General features: G+C 38.5%; 1 protein-coding gene across 3 annotated transcripts in view; it reads right to left on the bottom strand.

The window, feature by feature from the left end:
* ADD3 (adducin 3 (gamma)) overlaps positions 1-22,546 on the bottom strand; it is a 112,547-nt gene that overhangs the window by 7,692 nt on the left and 82,309 nt on the right. For all 3 annotated transcript variants that reach the window (XM_012723750.1, XM_004680451.2, XM_012723751.1), the window contains exons 3-12: positions 12,860-12,998; positions 10,631-10,782; positions 9,649-9,729; positions 8,697-8,846; positions 8,114-8,257; positions 7,909-8,007; positions 6,655-6,837; positions 5,819-6,076; positions 5,048-5,167; positions 4,510-4,596 (exon numbers count right to left, since the gene is read on the bottom strand). In XM_012723750.1, coding sequence (XP_012579204.1) covers positions 4,510-4,596; positions 5,048-5,167; positions 5,819-6,076; positions 6,655-6,837; positions 7,909-8,007; positions 8,114-8,257; positions 8,697-8,846; positions 9,649-9,729; positions 10,631-10,782; positions 12,860-12,998 — 1,413 coding nt within the window. The remainder of the gene's footprint in view (positions 1-4,509; positions 4,597-5,047; positions 5,168-5,818; positions 6,077-6,654; positions 6,838-7,908; positions 8,008-8,113; positions 8,258-8,696; positions 8,847-9,648; positions 9,730-10,630; positions 10,783-12,859; positions 12,999-22,546) is intronic.

The following is a 22,546-nucleotide window of genomic DNA, read 5'->3' on the forward strand; positions in this document are numbered from 1 at the left end:
AAAAAAAAAAAACTCAAGATGGATAAAAGGCTTGAATGCAAGACCTGAAATCATAAAATATGTAGAAGAAAACATATAGAAGGTAGAGCACTCCGTGATGTAAACTTAAGAAACATCTTTGAGGACTCATCATCAGAAGAAGGAAAACAAAGGAGAATACAAACTGCTGTGACTATTATTTCCTTTGCTGTACAGAAGCAAGAGACAGCAACCTAAATGAAGAGACACCATACTGAATGGGAGAAATACTTGCACACCATACACTTGACAAAGTAATGATATCAAAGGTCTACAAGAATTTAAACACATGAACAAAACAAAGCAAACAATTCAATGAAAAAACGGCAGAAGAACTGAAAAGACACTTCTCCAAAGAAGAAATGCAAATGGCCAACAGACAGCTGAAAAACCGTTCAACATCACCTACTATCAGGGGTATGAACACCAAAAACACAATGAGATACCACTTCACAGCTATGAGAATGGCACATATGAAAAAAGAAAAACAAACAACAAATGTTGGTGAGGATGTGGTGAAAAGGGGACCCTCTTACACTGCTGGTGGGAATGCAAACTGGTTGAGCTACTATGGAAAACTGATCTACCATATGATCCAGCAATTCCACTCCTAGGAATATACTCAAAGGACACAAAAACACTAGTTCAAAAGGACACCTGTACCCCCATGTTTATTGCAGTACTATTTAAAAAGCCACAATATGGAAACACACTAAATATTTCAAAATAGATGAATGGGTTAAGAAGATGCGGGTATACAGAGCAAAATACTGTCAGCAGGTCCAGAAAGATAAACTCCTGCCACCTGTGCAACATGGAGAGAGCTGCTAAAAGAAGTCAGAAGGGAAGGGAAGTACCCCATGGTTTCACTTACATGCAGAATATAGAGAAGCCAAGGAAAGGGGCTGGAGAAAGATAAACCTTCTGAGTTTCCCACAGAGCTGAGGCATACAGCTCTGTGAGCAGAGGGGTCAAGGAGAGGAGGGAAGAGCATTGTGGAGCTGGCTCACAGGTGCTATGGTGTGGGAGAAATATGAGGACTACCCCTGAGGAGAGAAATCAAACACTGTTCCAGAATTAATAACAATGTAAGAAAGTAAATTAATTAAGAAAAGTGTGAATCAGAGGAGGTGGATGCAGGTGCTCCTGTCTGTCCACACAAAGAAGCACTGGTCTCGCTCCCTCCTCGGAGATTCAATTCTTCAGAACGACTGATTGGAGGGCACAAAGCATAGCTGGGGGTTCCCAGAAAGCTGGTGGGAGAATGAGCAGAGGCTGAAGAATCTTCCTGATAATCAAATACTCTACAAAATAACTACAGGTATTAATATTTGGGGATCCCAGAGAAACAACACAGCATAAATCCAGTTACCCACAGTGAAGCTCACCAATTCCCCAACTCTGCACACACCCAGAGCCTCTGATTGGCTTTCAATGTCTCATTCTTGAACAGACTGCCCCTGGTGAGCAGACACTTGAGGTAAAGTTCCAACATGGAGTAAGAGACCAGAATAAACAAGAAAAAGGGAAGTCAGAAGAGATAAAGGCAGCTGAAGAAAACTTAAAACCGATTCCCTTAGAGCAGTAAGAGGTAAATACTATATTCATGAAAGAAAGGCCCAAAAGTTATTTTTTTAAAAAGGAACACCTTTTAAAAAACTCCTTTTTAAAAAGGGAGTAATCAAAATATAAATGAAATAGAAGTTAGAAATTAAGTCAAGCCAATTGCCCATAAAATAGGATTATAAAGACAAAAGATGTAAAGTAGGGAAGAAAATAATCAGGTCCAATTAATGGTGTATTTTGAAAGAAAAAAAATTGAAGGGGAAAAACTACAAAATAAATATTAAAACAAACAAAAACCCCAAACTGAAGGCTAGGATTTGAAGGCACCATCAGAGCATTACATAACAGCAGGGATGAAGAAAAGCCCTGAAGGAGCAAAAGTGGGTGCGGCAGACTCAGGCACATGACCCGGCCTGCGGGAGCAGGACATCTGACACATGGGGGAGGCTGTTGTGCTGGGCCGTGTCTAAGCAGGACTCCAGAGCCAGAGGGCGCACACTGCTCTTCTCAGACTGGGAGGTGAGAAAAGTGAATTCTGTCACGGCAAGAGCTGGGCTTAGAAAAAACAGAGTGTACAAAGAACAACACAGTGACTCCTGCTGACAAACTGAATAAAACTAGAGTCATTTGAGGAAAGGTAATTCGTGCCCTTGAAAACAGCGGTGTGGTCCGGACACATTCTGAAGCAACACTCCTGCCCAGGCCCTAGGACACAGAGCCACGTGCACCCATGTGTGCTGTACCCTCAAGGATTTAAACCTACTGAAAAGCCAATAAAAGAAAGCAGATTTGTCTTCTGGAAAAGAAAAAAAGAAGGGTCCCTACGAAGGTACATGAACCCCAGTGCTCTCCTACTTCTCATCTACAAGATGGAGTTGGGGACAGAGAGCGATGTTTTTCATGTTCAGGAGGGAAAATTATTTCCTGTCTAGAATTCTATACCCAATTAATGCACATATAAAGCTGAACACAGTAATTTCAGATGGTTACCTACTATATGTCTTTTCTTGGAAAGTTATTAGAGTATGAACGCCAAGATAAAGGAATATGTCAAGAAGGTCAATGTGGGTGATGGGGGCCAGCACAGGAATCCCCAGGGCAAGCTGGTGTGGTCGCCTGAAGAGCAACCAGGCCTGACCAGAACAGGCCTACAGAAAGCTGGAACTGTGACCTATCACCTTTACCTTTGACCCTGTGGAAAATGATTTTTTTTAAAAAATATTTATTTATTTGTGTATACAGAACTGGGGCACAGGCCAGAGGCTCAGGGGCGGCGAGAGGCTTCACCAGAGACAGAGTGGGGAGCAGAACAGGCAGATCGACGAAGTACACTGCTGAGGGGAGCAGCGGGCGGGTCAGGAGAGGTCTGCCTCGCCATGTGGTCACCTATGGGGCAGGCGGGAATTGAACTCATGCGGAAGCGGCTTTAGATTCTCAGTGCTGTGCTTTAATCTGCTGCGCCACCAGGGAGGGCCAGAAAATGATTTTTTTTTAATTATTTATTCATACAGAACTGGGGTACAGGCCAGAGATGCGGAGGGCGAGAGGATTCACCAGGGACAGAGTGGGGAGCAGAACAGGCAGATCTACGAAGTACGCTGCTGAGGGGAGCAGCGGGCGGGTCAGGAGAGGTCTGCCGCGCCATGTGGATATCCTCTGGGGCAGACGGGGATTGAACTCATGTGGAAGTGGCTTAAGCTTCTTAGTGCAGTGCTTTAACCCCCTGCGCCACCAGGGAGGGCCCCAGAAAATGATTTTTAAGAGCAATGATACAATTCTGTAAATCTGAGGAGAACTAAGTGGGTAGTGAGTGGGAAGCACACTAAACTAATGAAAAAACCAATTTTTAACTACGGGGCAGAAAAGCTGTGTAAGAAAGGAGACATAATTATGGGATACTACTTGGCTCAGCAGTAAATATTTAATAACATGAACACTGAAAGCTGAGCTAGCAAAAAAAACAAAAACAAAAACGGGATACTGTTACAGAGACATCCCTGTGTAAGGGGATGTACATGGCTCTGCCCCACTTAATGGTGGCTGAAGCTCTATGGCATGAAGGCGGGGCTCAGATAGAAGAGAGAGCGCTCGTTCCTGCAGCCCAATTGGCACCTGGGTACTCTGGGAAGGAAATACATGGAAAAGAGATGGGGGGGTGGGGTGGAATTGTCAGCTGTTCTCTTGTACTTTGATTTTTGCTCCCTTTGTCTCAAACTTGTCTGGTCTCTTTTTCCCCCTTCCTGGGGGGTTCCCTGCAAGAAGGTCACTTACACTTATGGCAAGCTTTTGGGCATCAGGTGCCCTCTTGGGGCAACCCTATTTGGGTTTTAATTAGTGTTTTAATTAGAATAGCCTTCCTTTCTTTTTTCTCTATGCACACAGTTCTATTAAAGATCTCTCATATTGAGAGTCTCTGTGTGCATGAACAGCCAGACACTTTAGAGGGTGCAAATCTGGGGGTCCCTGGGTGCCCCTCAGTCACACACTAACAATGTAATGTTACTGGAAGAATGAAAAAGTGTGAGTACACAGGTTAGATCCTCATCTGCTATCTTTCATTAGTGCCAAGATACATTCTACCATCACAGTTTCTCATCTTTGAAACACAGGTTTAACTTATAATTAAATGACTTCCTACTGTTATAATTGCCAGAACTGTTACTCTCAGTGATATGTAGGATGATACAAAAAACCTTTTTTTTCTCATAGTTGATGACAAAGATTCAATGAAATACAAGTGAGATCTAAAATTGATAAACCATGGTTATTGGGAGTTGAAGGTGATATTTTAACTCTTGCAGATTATTTGAATTTTTAAACTTGTGTTTTATTTAACTTCAGTAAAAATAAACATTCATGTTTTAAAAGGTAAAGAAATTAAGGTGACAGATCAGAAGCAAAGATCATATTACTTCACAGACTTACAGAAGGAGGCTTATCCACAACAATTCCTGCAAGCAACTGAGATTGTGGTCCTGCTGTTTTCAAATCATATCGGTTTTGTTCTCGAATCTGAATTGAAAAACAGTAACAACACATTCTTACATGTTCTTTGGGGCAATATGTCGATGTCCTGTCCTTTTTCTCTTTCTGAAGCTTAGCACTGTTTGACCACGCAGAGTTAAGTGCCTCTGCAGTTCCCACAACCACAGAGCCCTCTTTTTCCATTCTGACAACATCTTAATCTCTTCCACTCTTCTTGACATGCGATTTCCTCGTCCTAAAGTGTTGGAGCACTACTTTTTCCACTAACACAAGGGCTCTTAAAGGCGGAGACATGTTTACTACTTCCTCTGTAGCCTACTCGCCTGCGACTAGTACAGAACTGGAGTCGTTTCGTGCTAAAAGTATATTGAATTCAACTTCCAAGCTTTCTATAGACAGAGCCTTAACTATAACAAGGAGTGATTTAAACAGAACAGCACAAACGTGTCTCCCCTCACCATGGAAGATCACATCTTACCTTATTTCTCTTTTCTAATACCTCATTTGGGTTTGTGTTCAAGGGAACAAATTGATTTGGATCTTCAATTTTGATAGGTGTCCCACTACTAACTTTAGAGGAGTCCTCTGCTTTCATCCACTAAAGAATAAAAAAATTTCTAGAGTGAAATATGTGTTAAGAAATATATGTTTTCAGTAACTGTTCACTCAAGGAGGGGTAAGTTAGGATGTTCTAGAGAATTTCACCAACTGTAATTAGTGGTCAGTCAGTATACATCTCATATAAATTAGAAGAAAGGCTCACAATCAGCATCACTTAAAAGTAAGGCTGGTACTGTCCATATGAGTACTTAATTATACCACTAATTAAATGTTCTCCTCTTGGTATCTCTAAATAGGGAGCTGGGAATGAGGCACATGGAGGTTAATCTCACATGAACTCACATTCAGAGTTGTCTACTGAATTAAGGGTCGATGATGGCCAAGACATCACCAAAAGTTGACTCAAAGATTTAGCTTCTCTTAAGATTTAGCTCCTAGACTTTATCTTTGGTGGATAGAAAAGGCCAAGCCCCATGACCAGCATTTTATAAAGGGAACATTCTGGTGATCATCTACAGTATGATAAAAGCACATAGATGGAAGAGTCTTCTCATTTACCCTGCATTACAACCTTTAAAGAAGGCCAACAGTCACCAAAATTCCTCATATTTTTGAACTAAAACTTTCAATTCATGAAAAACTAGGCAAAATATTTAGTAAAGGCAAACTGAGTGAAACACTGGCATACTGTGATTTTGGTCCTGGGGCTGGTTTCCCCATTCCGAGACTCCTCAGGTACATTTACTTTCATGTAAGTATTTGGGGAGTTCAGCCATCTTGTTTTTTCACGCTGCTGTCTCTGGGCCATGTATTTGAGAGGAGAGAGTGGCACCACATCATCTTCAAAGGAAAAAGCAGTCACGGTTGCTGGGATTTCCACATCACTTTTGTGCCGAGGCTTCTCCCGAATGAGAGGGTGCCTGTAAGCATAGCCTGTTCTATACCCCTAAGGGAGGAAAAAAACACATTTGAAACAATCTGTATCAACACATCATTTATTGTCTAATTTTTTAAGCAAATAATTCAAAATGACTCCTTTGTTGAAAAACAAAGGGAAAAGGTTCCCCTGTCCCTCCAAAAGCTTCATGTAACACTAGAGTTAAAATGAAGCAAATTTCAAGATCTTGTTAAAGCTGACTCCAGCTGCCAATGTGATTTCCACTCATATGACTGTTTCCAACAAAGGTAATTTTAAAATTGCTGACTATAAACACTTCCCTAGCTATCAGCTGGCTTTTCCCTAGCTATGGGCTAGGTTGGCATGCTTGTTTATGTCTTTGCTCCTCAGTCCAAAGGCATCTGCCACCTGACCCTTGTGGAAGAGGGAAAACCTAGATAAGGTGTCATTTGCATGTTTCACTATTTGCTTCTTTCAAATAGGTTAAGATAGATACACTGGAACATCTTCCTAGGGCCTAACTGAGCACCTGGGAGAAGGAACATGTTCCAAACCCAAGGGAAATGGACGCATCTGCCACTGAATCTGAAGATATGACGTCCTAGTTTGTTAAATTTTTCACTTACCAAGTTGTCCAGAGTCCTCATGAGCCCTTCAAACTCAATCTCGCCAACCTTCCATTTGTGATGGGAACCCATATTCACGCCTCCCCCTCCGGATGCTGCGATGGTGTGCGTGTAAGCCTTATACTTCTGAAGATCCAGTATAAGCAGATTGTCTACTCCACCGGCCCCTGCTAATGCCTGCACCTGTAGCCAAGGGCAGAAGACACAGGCACAGAACTGTAAAGGCTATAATGGGCAACTTACATTTCAAAAGGCGCAATTTAAATTCAGCAAGTATCCATAATTAATCAATCATCAGGCTACCAGGAACAAAAGTTTGTGAAATACCTGAAGGTAATGTTTGTCAAAGTACCTGGGAGAGGTAATATCCAGGACTCTCACTCTCCACAAGAGAAAACAGTCATACCTTTGAATGTATTTCAAGAAACTAATGTTTCTTGCCAAATTTTGAGGTTCTTTCCTTGCCATTTTCCCATGACTATGTGGTAAATACTTTTGCTGAAAGTTATAATTTTAAAGGAATATAGGCACTATACTATGAATTTAAGGATATTTAAGTAGAAAATAACTTGCTATGTTAAATTTAATTTGGGCTTTTTAATAGCCTTATTTGAGAAAAGAATGGCCAGGAAAGTAAAAAAAAAAGTTGCTTCTTAGAACAAGTTGAAATTGCTACACTCACCCCCCACACACACCTCTTTTTTTTTTTTAAGATTATCATCAACTACTTAAAGAGAATATGCTTGCTTTACTTGAAAAGAGGAGAAACCCATCTTTGCTCACTGGTGCACTGGTGGATGCCTTTGTTTCTCAAGACACCACAATACCAGAGCATGAAAACAGAGAAATGTGCAATTATACTTCTTTAAAATATAGGATTATGGAAAAATGATGTTTACAAGAGACAGATTTGTGTGAATTTTAATTTTCTTCGTATTTTTAATTCAAGAGTAAACTGAAATCACTAAGCACAACAGACCTTCTTTTATTTAAAAAAAAATATTTTTATCCTATCATCCTTCAGTGTCCTTGTTGCACACTGTATGGTTTCCCCATGAAAATTCCACCACCAATTCACCTGTGCACCATCACCACAGTCCTTTGTGCACTTCCCACTCCTTTCCTGACCCAAAAGACTAAAGCAACAAGCTACCAACCAAATAGTATTTTAGAAATAAGTAAGCACAAAATTCAATTAACCAGGTAAACAACAAAACAAGAAAAAGGGCAGGGTGGGCAGATAATTTTTCCTACCTGAATCTCACAGGCCAGCTGTGCATTAAAAATATAATGAAAAGTCTCCTCAATGGTTTCTCCAAGTGCTACCACACCATGATTTCTGAGTACCAGCACCTGAAACAGAATCCCCAAACTTTAAATAGCTGGCATAGCTCACACTGTTTTCATCAACAGCAAGAGAAACAAAAATAGCTCCTTGGTGAGAAATTCTACTACATACCTTACAACTGGGTCCCAGAACTTTCTGCAGTTGAATTCTCTCTTCCTGTTCATCAAGTAACCCTTGGTAGTCATAATAGGCGACATCTCCCAGGATCAGGGACTCTTGAGAGATTGGAAGGATCCCGCACTTCATGGAAGACACCTGTTTCATTTGGTCCATGCCAAGATAACACACTTAGGTATGAAATATGGTTTCACAGAAACCTGATTCTTAAGTCGGCTCAGGAAGCACCCTAATTCACGTGTTTAACAGGCCAGCTCACTTCCCACTTTAATACTTTGCTTCTTTCAGAAAAGAATGAAGGACTTCTTAAATACTACTTGATTCATGTTATTATCATTGGTATGTATGTAACAAATAGCATGAAAATTCTTTGCACCAAAGAATGACTTGTTGATTAATTTAAAAATTCAAATACTCTCTCTAGCTGTGTCCTAAAATAGTAGCATTTGCTTTCTTAGTATTACTATTTTAAAAATGATATTGAGTGGCTGGAGTTGAAAGAGTGCATCATGTAAGGCATCATGCAAATAACACCTTTCCCTGAGCAAATGCTGGCGTGGCTACGGCTATGACTTACAGCTGCAGTGGCAAGTGTGTGGAGGTGGATCACACACTTCACGTCAGGACGTGTTGAATAGATTGCAGCATGTGGACTGAATCCTGTATGGTCAATTTTCAGATGAGTACTCCCTTGATCAACCACTTCTCCTATTATATTGACCTTCACCTGGAACAAGCAGAAAGACATTTAGTTGGTACCTGTTTATCAACATCTGCTCATGTCCTATATGCTAAACCAAGAGGTGACAAACATTTTACTAAAGACCAGACTGTAAATATTTTAGACTTTGGGCACCTCTGTTGCAACTACTCAATGCTACCACCCACAATACAAAAGTAGCCATTATCAACAGTAGAACAATGGGAGTGGCCTGTTCCCATAAAACTTTATGAAACAGCCTGCAAGTTTATGAAAAACTTACTTAGCAACAAGTAGTTTTGAAAAAGCTGACTGACTTAGTAAGCTCTCCACTCAAGGTCTAGAAGTTTGGCTTTCACTAAACTGCCTTGAACACTTCCAGTTCCTGTTGTAAAGGCGAAAACTGGCTAGTACTATCATGGAAAAACAAAACAACAGAAGTTAGGTCTTAGCTTTACATCAAGTGAACTGTGTCTAATCTCCGTACAAAATATACACAGGCTGTGTGTGTGTGGGGGGGGGGGGGACGGTGTGTTCTAAAATATACTCCAGAGTGTACAAGGTGGGAATCCATTCAGGAATTCTTTCCAAACATGAACGGCTTATAAAACCGTTGATAAAACCAACTCATTTATTATTTTCCATTACCCTGTTTTTCTTGAACCCTAAAGTTTTTCTTTAAAATCAATATAATTTTTCAAACTATTCCCTGTTCACTAACATATTCTTCCAAGTATACCTCCTCTTGTTGTAGCCTGTGCTAAAAGCTAAAACCTGTCAGAAGTATAAGGGAACATAGGAAAAAGTAACATAGGAATGAAAATTATACCAAATTGGAGGCTGTGGCTTCAGAAAAAGATAGGCCTCTAGGAATTATTATAATGTGATCTTGCTCCTTACTTATTCTTACCTGGGAGAAAGAAAGAAACAATAGGGAATTACTATGAGGTGTCCATATTTTGCAGAATATATTTACAACAAATACTGTTAAGAGATGAGGAGTGTGTGGGAAGAAAACAACAAAACAAAAATTATATGTGTGCAACATGAAACTTCCTTGTGAGGTTTTCTCCCCTCAACCCTCAAGTATTTGTTAAAAAATTCTTGCATTAGTTTTTCATTTACTGGACTTACCTAAAATGCTATTATGGAGTTTCTAAAGTCACTCAGGGTCAGCTGAATTAATGAGAAACAATTTTATTTAACAAAAAATAACAAGTATTCTCATTCTGGTTGACAACAAGGAAATTAAAGGGAAAAGGGGAAAAGGAAAGAGAACAGAATCTCTTCCTAGGAAGGAATTAAAGTAAACATGGAGGGGGAACTAAGAACGGAGAGAAGGGAGAGAGGTTGTGTGAGGACTGGGCTGTGCATCTATTCTGTTTCCATCACAGGGTATTTTAAGCCGTTGCTTCCCAACATCCTCTTGTTTCCAAATGTGGCAACATGAAAATAAGATAATGAAAGGGGAAATATATTAAAAAAAATAAAGATCAGGGAGTAAACTCCCATGACCCCTTCTATTTTTTCCTGCACCATATGCTTTTAAATGCCATTGATGCTCATATATAACTAAAATCAAGAGAGAAAATTCTGCCAAAGAGTTTCTTCCTGGATAAAAGGAGCAACAGATAAAGAGCGAAAGTTGGGGTAATGGCTCCCTTAGAGGTAAGATTTAAATCAGGATTAGGTTATGATCCAGCATGCACGGTTCAGGGGTAAGTTGGAAATTGGACTTAAGAGAAGGTGAGAAGAGTAGAGTTGTTTCCTCGTTCGGATTTTATAAAAAGAACTGAAGCCAAAGGACTCACTGAGATGTATGCATTTGCCAGGTGAGCCCATCCAAACAAGTCCACAAGTCTGTACAGGCTGGCGAGTTTACAGCGTGTAAGTTTTTCTCCCTTCACAAAGGTGGACGTGTCTGCCCCCGGAAGGTCATTGATAGGTGTGACCATGCCAAGAGCTGAGAGAGGAAAAGAGAGGTTAAGATCAAGTTAGCCCTCACCTAGTACGAGTTCCCAGACAGCAGCCTTGGTCTGGGAAGGTCCTCGCCTTTTAACTCATGATTTGAGACTTACCAGCCCACACTACGCTTCACTAGCTTATCTTTCTGCAGAAAAGTATGCCGAGAGCACGTGTGTATCAGCACTTTTTGTTTGCTTGGTAAAAGCGGTTCATCTAGTACTTGTTAAAAAGTGACAAAGTTTTTGATCCCATTCCCCACTCCATCCCCACAAAATGTCTCTGGTATATGGCTGTTCATGATTCTTATTATTTTCTCAACTGGTCCATTATACTCCTGCTATGAGCGAAACCATCCGGTATTTTTCTTTTTCTTTCTGGCTTATCTCACTAAGCATGATCTTTTCCAGCTCAAAAACGGGGGTGGGGGGGTGGGGAGGGAAGTGCACAGGACTATGGTGATGGCACACGGGTGACTTGGTGATGGGAAACGAATGGGGATTACAACTGAGGTGGAAAAAAAAAAGTACAAAATGATGTAAAAATAAACTATTATATTATAAAGAAAAAAAAAGTGACATAGTACTGGGGAAATGGTCACAAGACCCCCCAAGGTTGTTATTATACAGAAATCACTGCTAATTTTTTGACGTGACAATCTTGCAGAAAGCTACTTTTCTAGCTTTTAAAAAAGATTTATACACAGAAGAACTTGGGTGTAGGCCAGAGGTGTGGGGGGTGAGAAAACTTACCAGAGACAGAGTGGGGAGCTCAACAGGAGGATCTATTGAAATACACTCCTGAGGGGAGCAGTGGGCCAGACAGGAGAGGTCTGCTGTGCCATATGTGGCTTAGCTCCCTGGTGGGGATTGAATTCAGGCTGCAGTGGTGATAGTGCTGAGATTTAACCTCTATGACATCAGGGAGGCTCCTACTGTTCTAGTATCTCTTGTTGTTTTAATTCAAATAAAAAATATTTCAAAGGGAAAAGAAAGCACTTAAACAAAGGTCTCTTGTCCTCACTAAGTAACAAAAACTATTTTGGTCTCTAATGAGCCAATTGCTAGGAAGTTCAACTTTTACTCAGCCCTCATTTTCTTTGACCTCTTTACAGTGGTATACAGTTTATACCACGTCTTTCCTAGTATTCCTCTTCAGCCTGTGAGATACTATCCTGGATCTCCTGCTCTCTTTTCTTTTTTTCTTTCTTTCAATGTTCCTGCTCCCTTTTCTCCTGCTTCTTTCTCCTTCATCAAGTTCTTTTCCTCTCCTCCTGTATCTTAACATGGCATATTCCTCTCATCACATCTCTTAATGCCATTCCTCTATTTTGAAAGCATTTTAACTCATTCAACTCTTACTTGTAAATCTGCAACAAAGAAGAAGGGAGGGAAGAGAAGGAAAAGAGCAACACAAACTCCCTGACTGATGTGAAGGCTGCAGATGTCCTCTCTCCCAATCTGTGCACCTGCCCTGGTTTTAGAGAGTCCTGCCCAAATCTGGCTCAAAGTACTTCCGTAAAGTACTAGAACTCAACACCTTCTGATTCTTGGAATCGTTAGTGTTCAGTTCACCAAACTGGTGCTCTCATTAAAGAGCTGTTGAATGAGGAAATGTCTGAACCCCTCTACACCATGTTCTAACTATTCCATGCATAAACCCTGGCCTCTTTCCCCATAAAATTTCCTCAGTCCACTCCAGCCAAAAATTAATTTAACTCTGAGTTCATAGCATGATGCCTAATAAAAGGAAATCTTTGATGAACTGGTTTGTAATGTTTTCCTCTATAGTTACATTGCAGTTTTAACCTTTTGTGCACCATGCTATGTCTCTGCAACTAAATATACATGCAGCTAGTCTGCATATACAAGTATACATTGTCTTGTAACTATTTTGTAATCCTCACAAATCCCAGTAAATCTGGTTCTGAAAAAAGGAAGAGATTCTAATACCATTCCCAGTAGTAGACTTAAAGGTTGAGCCTGAACAGAATATACTGTCAGAGACACACAGTGCTCAAAACAGAGATACAATTACAGTTTAACCAATTACAGTTTAACTTTTCCAAACTGACGTACTGAGAGGAGATGAAGCAAAGCCTGAGAAAGAATTGGCCATGATGTAATCTGCAATCTGCTGTAGTGCTAGTAATCCAGTTGGGTTGTGACCTTTCTTCATCTGTTCTTGAATAAGGCATTCCAGGTCTTCCCGAAAGGCCTGTAACACAGAAAAGTCACCACTGAGCACGTACCTCTCACTTGAAGCAGAATGACTTAAACATAACTTGTTTTGATATAATCAATCTTTCCCCCGTCCGCTTTATACCAGCTTTCATCTATATAATTTTCAGCAAATATAAAATACATAATAAAATTGAAATACTAGAAGAAGCAGCAAGAAGCTTGCTTTCCAATGAAGAAAAAATCACTAGGCATTCTTAACCTCAAAGACTTAAAGTGAGATATTACAATATCTACTACAGACATGGGCAGATAAAACAACTCTGTTAATAATATGCAACTTGAACAGCGTAGAGGTTGATTCCTTGCCTACCAGCCTCATTATGAAGGTGAGACCAGAGTCCCTATTTGAATGGGGTACTTTCTGACTACAGTGCAACTCATAGCAAAAGTCTTTCCTAAAACTCAGAAACTCGGGGCTTTCATTTTATGATTTCCAGGGTAATTTCTTAGCTCCATAAACTGAAAGCAAACTGATTAAGAAGCCTTGAGAACTTCTGTGACTCTGTACAAAAGAAAGGATTTTTTGTTTCCAAGTTTGGGTTCTGTGTGTTCTTGTTCTGGAGTTTTGCTGTATTGTATCAGATATAGATACAACTTTGGGGGGGGGGGGCTTTGTGGCAGAAACAGTGTTTTTATATCAAAATTCTGAAAAGTTAGAGAACTCTATTCTAGTCAGCCTTGAGTTGCTAGGATGATGCCTCAGTTGGAAATTCCCAGTTGACATTAGCTGACACAGCTGGCTTTGTCTTTCCAACACCATTTTATTAAATTCATCATTTGTTCCCTTGCTTGTGTCTATTTTCATTCATTTAAAAAATGAAGGTTCTTGCAATATAAATCACCTAAACCTTGTTCCTCTATTTGAGATTGGTTACATATGTGGTAGAATGCCCTGCCAGGCATGCCGTTAAATTCTTTCCCATTTTACCTAAGAGGGAGAAGGCAGGAAATTGCTTTGGAATCACTATTTTTAAGAGGGCTAAGAGGGGTCTTGGAGATTACAGAGGCAATCTCCCCTAAAGGATAAATCTCCTCTGAGTCACTGACAATAGCCTTCCTTGTAGGACTGGGGATGAGATTCCTATTTTGATGTGGCCTTGATTAAAAGATGTTTGAATCACTTAGAGTTGTCCAGAAAGAGACCTTTTTGAAAAAAAAATAATAATGATGATGTACGAGTCAACGGTGGGAAGGGAAAATGTGATTCTGAGACTAGGAGGTGGGAGACTCAATGCTCATGTTGCTTTCAGAACAACAGATGACAGGCATCTGTGCCATGAACTGAAAAAGCTGAGAACTGAGAGCACCATGAGACACCTTAACTAAGTTGAATACATAAGAGGGATTCATCCTCCCTGTACCCTGGCTACCTGTGCAGGATCTGGGTCAACAGTGAACCTGCATCTTATGTTGGTCTGCGCAAAACTCATTTCAACATCACCACCAAGAGGACAGGAAGGTGCATGACACTGGTGCGCTGACCAGGTCTTAGAGTCCTGCAGACTGTCACGAACACAGACACTGCACACGGCTATAGAAGCCTCTGACACTTCTGGGGTGTGTAAGAAACTGAAGTTCTTGGGCTAATTTTGGGAAAGTGTCCATTCCAAGAGAAACTGCTTTAATTTCTGCTTGATCAGAAATGAAAGGTGGATGTTTGAGTAATTAAAAAAATACTAATTATCACCACATTTAGATTCTGGCTTCATGAAGCAGCTTTTGCCAGTTAACCATGGTTTTACTTTAACAAATTTAAGGCTTATTAAATATAAACCATTATCACAATTTAAAAAAATTCTAAACATCTAATTCTACTGACCGCTTCTACTTCATTTAAATATATGATTTAAACCAGAGAATTATCCTGTATCTTCTACAAAGACACATTTATCAGAAAACTCCATTAATACATTTCGAAGACCTTGTGAAGATAAAATCGTTGTAAGCTATATGTAAGATGGATGGATGGCTTCATACAGACGAGTAACATGAGTATTTTACCATGTTTAAGGCTGAAAGGAAAAGAATCTTCCAGATATGCTCATTTATCTTTATATAAACTACAGAAAACTTCTGGACATGTGGCAATGGGCCAGTCTGCTCTTCTGAGGCTTTATCTTCCCTTCAAAACCAAATTCCATTTCAACATTTCTTAGTTAAAGCAGCTATAACCAATAATCTTAGGTGTGCATGACTCATTTATTTTACATTAGAATATCTCTGAGGAGTGGGCATTATTTATTTTGTTGAATATACTATTAATGTTATGCCAGGAAAATTTTAATATAGATCCCATAGATTAAAGTGATCAAAAATAAATATAGGTAAGAAAAATTAAGCTAAAGAGTAAACAAGCATAAGGAGGTGAGAGCCAGGCTAAGAAACGAAGTGCACGATAAAAAACTGCATGTTAGTGATGAGTTAAATTCTGTCTAAATGCTTTAATAGTCAGCATGAATCAAGATAATCTGCTCAGTATGCTGATTTATAATGGTTTTTGGATTACAAACCAAGCAGTTTCTCAAGAGAATCACAAATATTTATGAAATTGATGAGAAATTTCTGTAGGGTGGGATGAGAAAGCTAAATAAAAAAGGTTGAAAAACTTGTTCAAGGTCACACAGCTAGTAAATGTCAGAGGCAAGCACTCAGATTAATGTTTCCTTGTTAGTGGAAATTCTTCTCGCTTCCATGCATTTCCCAACTGGGTGAGTACCATCTTAAAGCTTTGGGATGGTCCCTGTCATAGAGGCATGTATAAATTCTTCTGAAATTAACTGAGGGAAAAATAGGAATTTCCCCTGTTACGGTTAGCACAGCTTCTCTGCAGTATAGGAAAAGAACATTTTTCAAAGTAAATTATATTTTCTTCATCTTTTCATTTCAACAGAGGAGAATTTTTCAGTTGCAAAAATTTAGTGGTTTTGTCAAGAACATTTATTAACTAATTTTTTGATGTTTCAAATATTTTTGAAATATTGTTCAGATAATTACTGAATAAGTCAAGTTACTTATAAAAACTGGACCCAGTGGTTTTAAAATTTATCAATAAATCTGGCCCTCCCTGTTGACACAATGGGTTAGGATGCAGCATTGCAAGCTAGCTACAACCGCTTTAGTGTGAGTTCTATCCCCCAGTCCGGAGGTGACCCACATGACCCAGCAGACCTCTCCTGTCTCGCCTGCTGCTCCTCTCACATTGTACTTCATCAGTCTGCCTGTTCTGCTCCCCACTCTGTTTCTGGTGAATCGTTTCACTGCCCTGCTCCTCTGGCCTGTACCCTGGTTCTATATGCATAAATAAATAAATCTTTAAACAAAATTTATCAATAAATTTATGCGAAAGGAATAAAAATTTTAATTATGTTTATGATAGGTACCTAAATCTCCTTTCTACTAAAATCTTCCACTAGTAAATCAATCCTTTTATTGCTGATGCATCTGAATCTTACAACAAAGTCTTGAGATAGATGATATTTATTCGAAGTTGGCATGTTAATAAGTAAACATAATAAAGATTCAAATCTGTAACTTTTAGTTGGCATAGAATCTCTTCCTAATTTTATCAGAGTGTGGTTTTTCACCAAACATGAACACAACTAATAAGGTAGCAGGCGTGTTGTGATCAGGAATACTGAATAAGCCTCTTAGGCTAGATCAGAGCACTAGGTTGTAATGATAGATAAAGAAAAAAAAAAAAAACCCAAAAACCCAACATAGCAGCAGATGAGCCTCAAAGTACTTGTCCTATTACAGCTGGGAATTTTTCCATCAAAGCAGAATGAGAAACTAACTTACAAGCAGGGCAGCAAGGTCACACACTGGGCTTCTGAAGTCAGATTAAGCCAACAGTTCCCTAGAGTCTCTCCTAGAGAAGAGTCAGGTTAGAAGATCAAACACCACATACACAAAACCACAGCACAAATCATGTCGTCTTTCTCAGATACAGAAGAACAGAGAAGAGAGGGCAGTGGGGGTCATTATGCCTTGGGTATGCGAACACATGAAGCTAAATACGCCAGTGTATCAGAGTGAGGTTCTCTAAGATCGGCAAAACCAAAATACAGTCTAAGGAATTATGATTATCATCTTCTGTGTTGCTACAAGGTATAACATGCTTTAAATTAGCAATAGTGTGTGTAACTTCATTTAATCAAGTCCCACAAAAACATGTGCTGCTGGGTGCCAGGCACAGCACTTCATGCTTTTCTGCTATAGCATTTGATTGCCACAGCAACTGCACACACTCCATTTTACCATAAAGGAAACTGAAGCTCACACTGAGTTTCCTAATGTCACACAGCTAATAAGTGGTGAGTAAAATGAAGATGTAAGCCTAGATCAGAAAAGGCACCATTTATAAATACCTTAATATACAAATTTATACAAAGAGATCAAAACTGTGAGCGGTGAGAACATGGGCCAACCCCTAATTTAGGACAAAATGGTCCGGTACTTGGGAATTTCCATGTCTAGAAGCTAATCATTTGCTGTATCCATCATTACTGCCTCATGCTCTAAGTTAGTCCATAAGGTTCATCCAGCATTCACCAGTCACAGTTTACACCTTGCTATCCTTGCTCACTGTATTTCACCTAGGGGAAATGCTGGTTTGCACTGTTCTGTTCCTAGTGAATTCTTAACCTTTATTCAACACTTGTCAATGACATCTTCTTGGAGAAGATCTCTAGTTAGAAGATCTCCATATTCTTCTATTCCTATCCTATTTCATTTAACTTTTGCTTTTACTACGCGAAGCATACTCATTATATGATTATTGATTATTTTTCCTTCTCTACTATAACATAATATCTGATGGCTGGGATGTCATCTTTCACATTTCTAGAAATCTTCCTGAGTCTCTAGTTCAGTGCCCAATTAATACAACAACAGATTTTCTTTTTACTTTCTTAGATACAAGGAAATAATCTGTTTTCAAATTTGGGCTAACAATAGCAAAGATTTCATTCACCGATTATTAGCACTGAAATCCAAAGCCTTAGAAAAGAGTCTTCACGGACTGTCATTTGTGTAAGAAATCCTTCCTGTATAATTAGGGCTGTCTTTCAAATATTGGGATAAATTCATTTTTTTTTAAAGAAATGATTCTTCACAGAATCTTATACATATTAAAAAAAAGTTAATTCTTTAATGCAAAATCCTATTGAAAATCTAGCTTCCCTGTAGATAACTATAGCTTGAGCAGTTCTCTCATCAAACACATATCCAAAGAAGGATGGTTAAAAAGAATCACTAGGTGAGAAACAGAGTGCTTAAATTAGAGAGAGGGTGCCTTAAAAGCCTTATCTAAATCTCACATCCTGGTATCCATTTCCTGTCAATGTTTAGGGTGGAATCCTATAAACTTTGAATTCATAATGGAATCATAAAATATAAAAACATGAAAAAATGAGAAATTTGAGATACATACAGAGTAAGAGTACATTATATATAAATACATTTTCAAGTATATCATAAATAAAAGTAGAATTAACTTGAAATGTCAGCTCTTACTGCTTCTGCATTTTAGATTAGAACTTTCAGGAGAAAGTAGCAATAGATAAGAGTTTTAAATCACAGTGGATCAATTTGCTAAGAGAAACTGACCTAAAGTACTATTTCAGTTAATAATAAGAAAAAAAGCAGAAAGTCTTTTTTATAAGTAATGTCTAGCTTGTAAAAATCAGGTAATGGAATACTAATACTGACACATCAGAGATGAATTTTCTACACATCTAGATGTTCTACCTCATAACAATTACTAGACAGAAAAATCAGAGTAAAAAGAAACAAGATTACAGACTTGCTGCTCCCAACACACCCTGCAGTTATGATATTAGACCTCTCCTAAAGCGGGATTAGGAGCAGAACAAACTTACTTAGAATTTCTCCATTAAGAAATGAATTCATTTTGGAAATAGATTACCACTGGCCCTGTTGAAAGGAAAAAACAAATAAACCAAATTTTCTTCTGGATGGTCTTTCTTTTTTATCTCAGTCTTAACTAATAGGAAGCGAAAGATTAAGTCATGGTATTTTGTATCATCTATTCTAATTATGAGACCTTGTAACATTTAGGTTTTAATTGCACTGATACCCTGAAATGCAAGGTACACTGATGTTTCTCTCATCTTCACATACTTACAGCTTTACACTTAGTAACCCCGTTACTAAGAACCATTAGTATCATCTTGTGCCCAAGTTCTCACCACCTACACTCCTGTTATCTACTGTCAACCAATCTAATTCACTACTTGTAGTGTTAATATTTAAGAATGTAATTCTTCTGAAATTCAACTGCTTCTTATACTAAGCAGTTAAGCTCAGCAAAACCTTGCTGGACAACATTCAGGGGTTTGTTTAATGACTCAAAGCCCACCCAGCTATTCATATGTTCATCTGTCATGTAGTCAGAATTTAGTATCTATTCTGAACAACATGCTGTTAGTTTTTTTTTTAATCTTATGCTTCTTCACCATTAATGAGGCATTATTTAATTCCAACAGATGGCTCCGGACACTTCATTCTGAGACAAAGGTGTAAAATAATCTGAGGCGTTTAGAGAAAGAAAGACCTATCTATTTTTTCTACTGCATTAACAAAATCTCTAGTTAGGATAGCTTACCCATGGGCACTACATTTCTAAGAAATACATTCTTAAATTAAAAAAAAATTATAAAAGGGAGTGTAATTCCTAGAATGAAGTTAGTTGGAATCAAAGAGACAAATTTCTTGATTTTTCTCAGCTCAAGGCAATAAGGTTCTCTATCCTTCAAATTTACAGACATCGAGGTGTCTTTCGATTATAAATTTCTTGATTGAATAAATCTGAAGATGAATAAAATGATAAGAAACATGGGCAGAATTTTTTCATTGTTATTAAATGCTCTCAGCAGTCTAGAGCCCAGTAGTTAAAGATGTGAGTTTTAAGTTTAAATTCTGACCCCCATTATTTAACTAAGCTATAAAAACTTCAGTAAGTTATATAATGCCTCCAAATTTTAGTTTATTGATCGTAAGCCAAGGATTATTCACACTTCTTTGACTGACTTGTTTGAGGATTAAATAGCATTAAGCACATATGACAAGGGTCTGGCACAATGTAAGTGCTCAATAAAAAAGTATTGCACTTTGTTTATATTAGCCTCTCTCCTGAATGCTTTTTTTCCTAAATGAACTGAGAATTTTAAATAAAAGGCTTACAAACATGAGATAGTAATACCTTTGATTCTGATCTTTATTGGTTATGGGATTTGTATAACAAGTGAAACCCCAAATTCACAGGAGACCATAAAATTTTTAAGTAATTATATTGGCAGAACACTGCAAATTTTGGCTAAAGGAACAAAGACAGATAAAAAGAAAAGAGAGCTCTGAACCCCTGAACCTCTAGAATGATTCAGAAGATGGAACTAAAAATCAGGAGGCAAAACCAACCGCTAGGGAGAGTCCCCACAGCGCACGGGGGGCCTGAGTCCAAACGTTAAGGAAATTGCCAAACACGTGCCCAGGTGGATTTCAGAACTGCCATGAACCAGTGACTCCTTTGTACCCTTAACTTTCCCCATTTTGTACACTGTATATAGGAGTTTTCTTTGGCAACTGACTATGTGTTTGTGTGCATGCACGTTTGTGTACAGATAACCTGTCTCTTTTGTCCACCAGCCTACAGACTGAGCAAAATTATACTTGAGGGGTTGTTCTGAGGAATTACACTCAGGAGCATCATCTGTACCTGAACAAGGCTGAGATGATGAAATTCTGAACTCAGGCTAATGTGTGATGGGATGAGTTTTGAAAGGCTGTTAAAGAGTGAATGTATTTTGCACATAGAGGAAGGTAAATAAATTGTGACTAAAGGGCAGACTGCGGTACTTCTAAAATAAACTGTGATCAGAGTGCACAATCTTCCCTTTGAAAGGTGGAGCTCATTTTCTTTTTTTTGACTATGGATAGAAGTTAGTGACTCACTTCTAGTGATGGTGTGTATGTTTGAGATTGGGTCATATAAGCCACCGTAGGCAACTCTCTTTGATCTTAGATATTTACTCTAGGAGTAAATATCCTAGATAAATATCCATGTGGCATGGAAACTGGCCTTTAGCCACAGACATGTGAGTTACCCATTTTAAGAGAAGATTCTCTAGCTCCAGTCAAGTTGTCAAATGACAGCATCCCTGTCTGATGTTCTGACATATCCTGAGAGACCCTGAGCCAGAACCACTCAGCTAAAGTGTTCTGGAATTCCTGACCTACAGAGATTATGGATAATAGGAGTTTTCTGTCATTTCTAAGCTGCCAAGTTTGGGGTTGACATGGAAATGATAATCTATGTCTGCCCTTTCCCATTATTTCATCAAGTCTCACAAAGTATTGATAAACACATTTTAAAGTCAATTTATAAGGGCAAATACACAAGCCAAAAAAAAAAAATTACAAAACCTACTCAAAATCATGCTGTCTTTAATGCGAAAATTATATAATAAAAACCCTTGCATATATCTTTCTCATTTAAACTTTACAGTTAGAATTAAAAGGTCTCTTTCAGAGCACTTCTCAAAGAAATCTCACTATTCAACAACTTTTAACAAAATCTAAACATCTTCCCATTCTTTAATTACTTTATACTATTGGCTACTTTGATCATTTGGCTATGAAGTTTTTAAAAGTGGGGCTTCTTCAGGAGGGTATACACCTATTTTGATCAAAATAATGACAATATTCTCTTAGTATTTATAAACAGGAACTCCAGAATGCATAAAGGCAGGCAGTGAACATTTATTCCTTCAGGATAACTTCTATAGTTAATCTCCTTTCCACTGGGAAAGGATTTATTTAAGGGTTTACTTAGACTCTAGTTTTAAATTTAAACTATGCTGAAATCCTCAAAGTTTGCAGGGATTTTATTACTAGTCATTATTTTTACATAAGCCACTGGACTGGTACATGGGCATTATTCAGAGTAGAAGTATCCTTCAACTTGGACTCAACCTCCACGATTAAATTAACAATGGCACAACAAAAAATTACTAACCAGGGCTATCTTAGGCAGTTTTATGCCTTGGTGGTTATTTTAGAACCTATGTTTGAAACCTTAGCATAACCCTCCAGAACCTTGGTTTTGTGTGTCTTTTGTGCTAAATTTGTATTTCAGGGGTCTATATGGTCTTTAGTCTGCACGTAGTTATGATGCATTTTGCACATTAAATCAAAATTTTTGCATTTTCCTTCATTTATATGTGACTTTAAAATTCTACTCTGGGTTTGTAAGAAAACTAACAAATCCCTTAGATATGATTTACATAGTTTAGCTATCAATATGCACACAGAATTTTCACCTGAGCTCAAGTTATAATCTAGTCTGATGTTAATGCATGTATGTGTACTTGCATTAGGCTAATGTAACATCAGCCTTATGTAACAGACCTCTAAAGAAAACCTTACATATTCATATGCTGCTGAGTACCAAAACAAAGAAGAAAAATGGGTGCATGGCATAACTTTCATGTATTTCTTGGTTCC

Source organism: Condylura cristata, unplaced genomic scaffold (assembly GCF_000260355.1).
Source record: "Condylura cristata isolate star-nosed mole 26May11 unplaced genomic scaffold, ConCri1.0 scaffold00011, whole genome shotgun sequence".
In the NCBI taxonomy this organism is placed as follows: domain Eukaryota; kingdom Metazoa; phylum Chordata; class Mammalia; order Eulipotyphla; family Talpidae; genus Condylura; species Condylura cristata.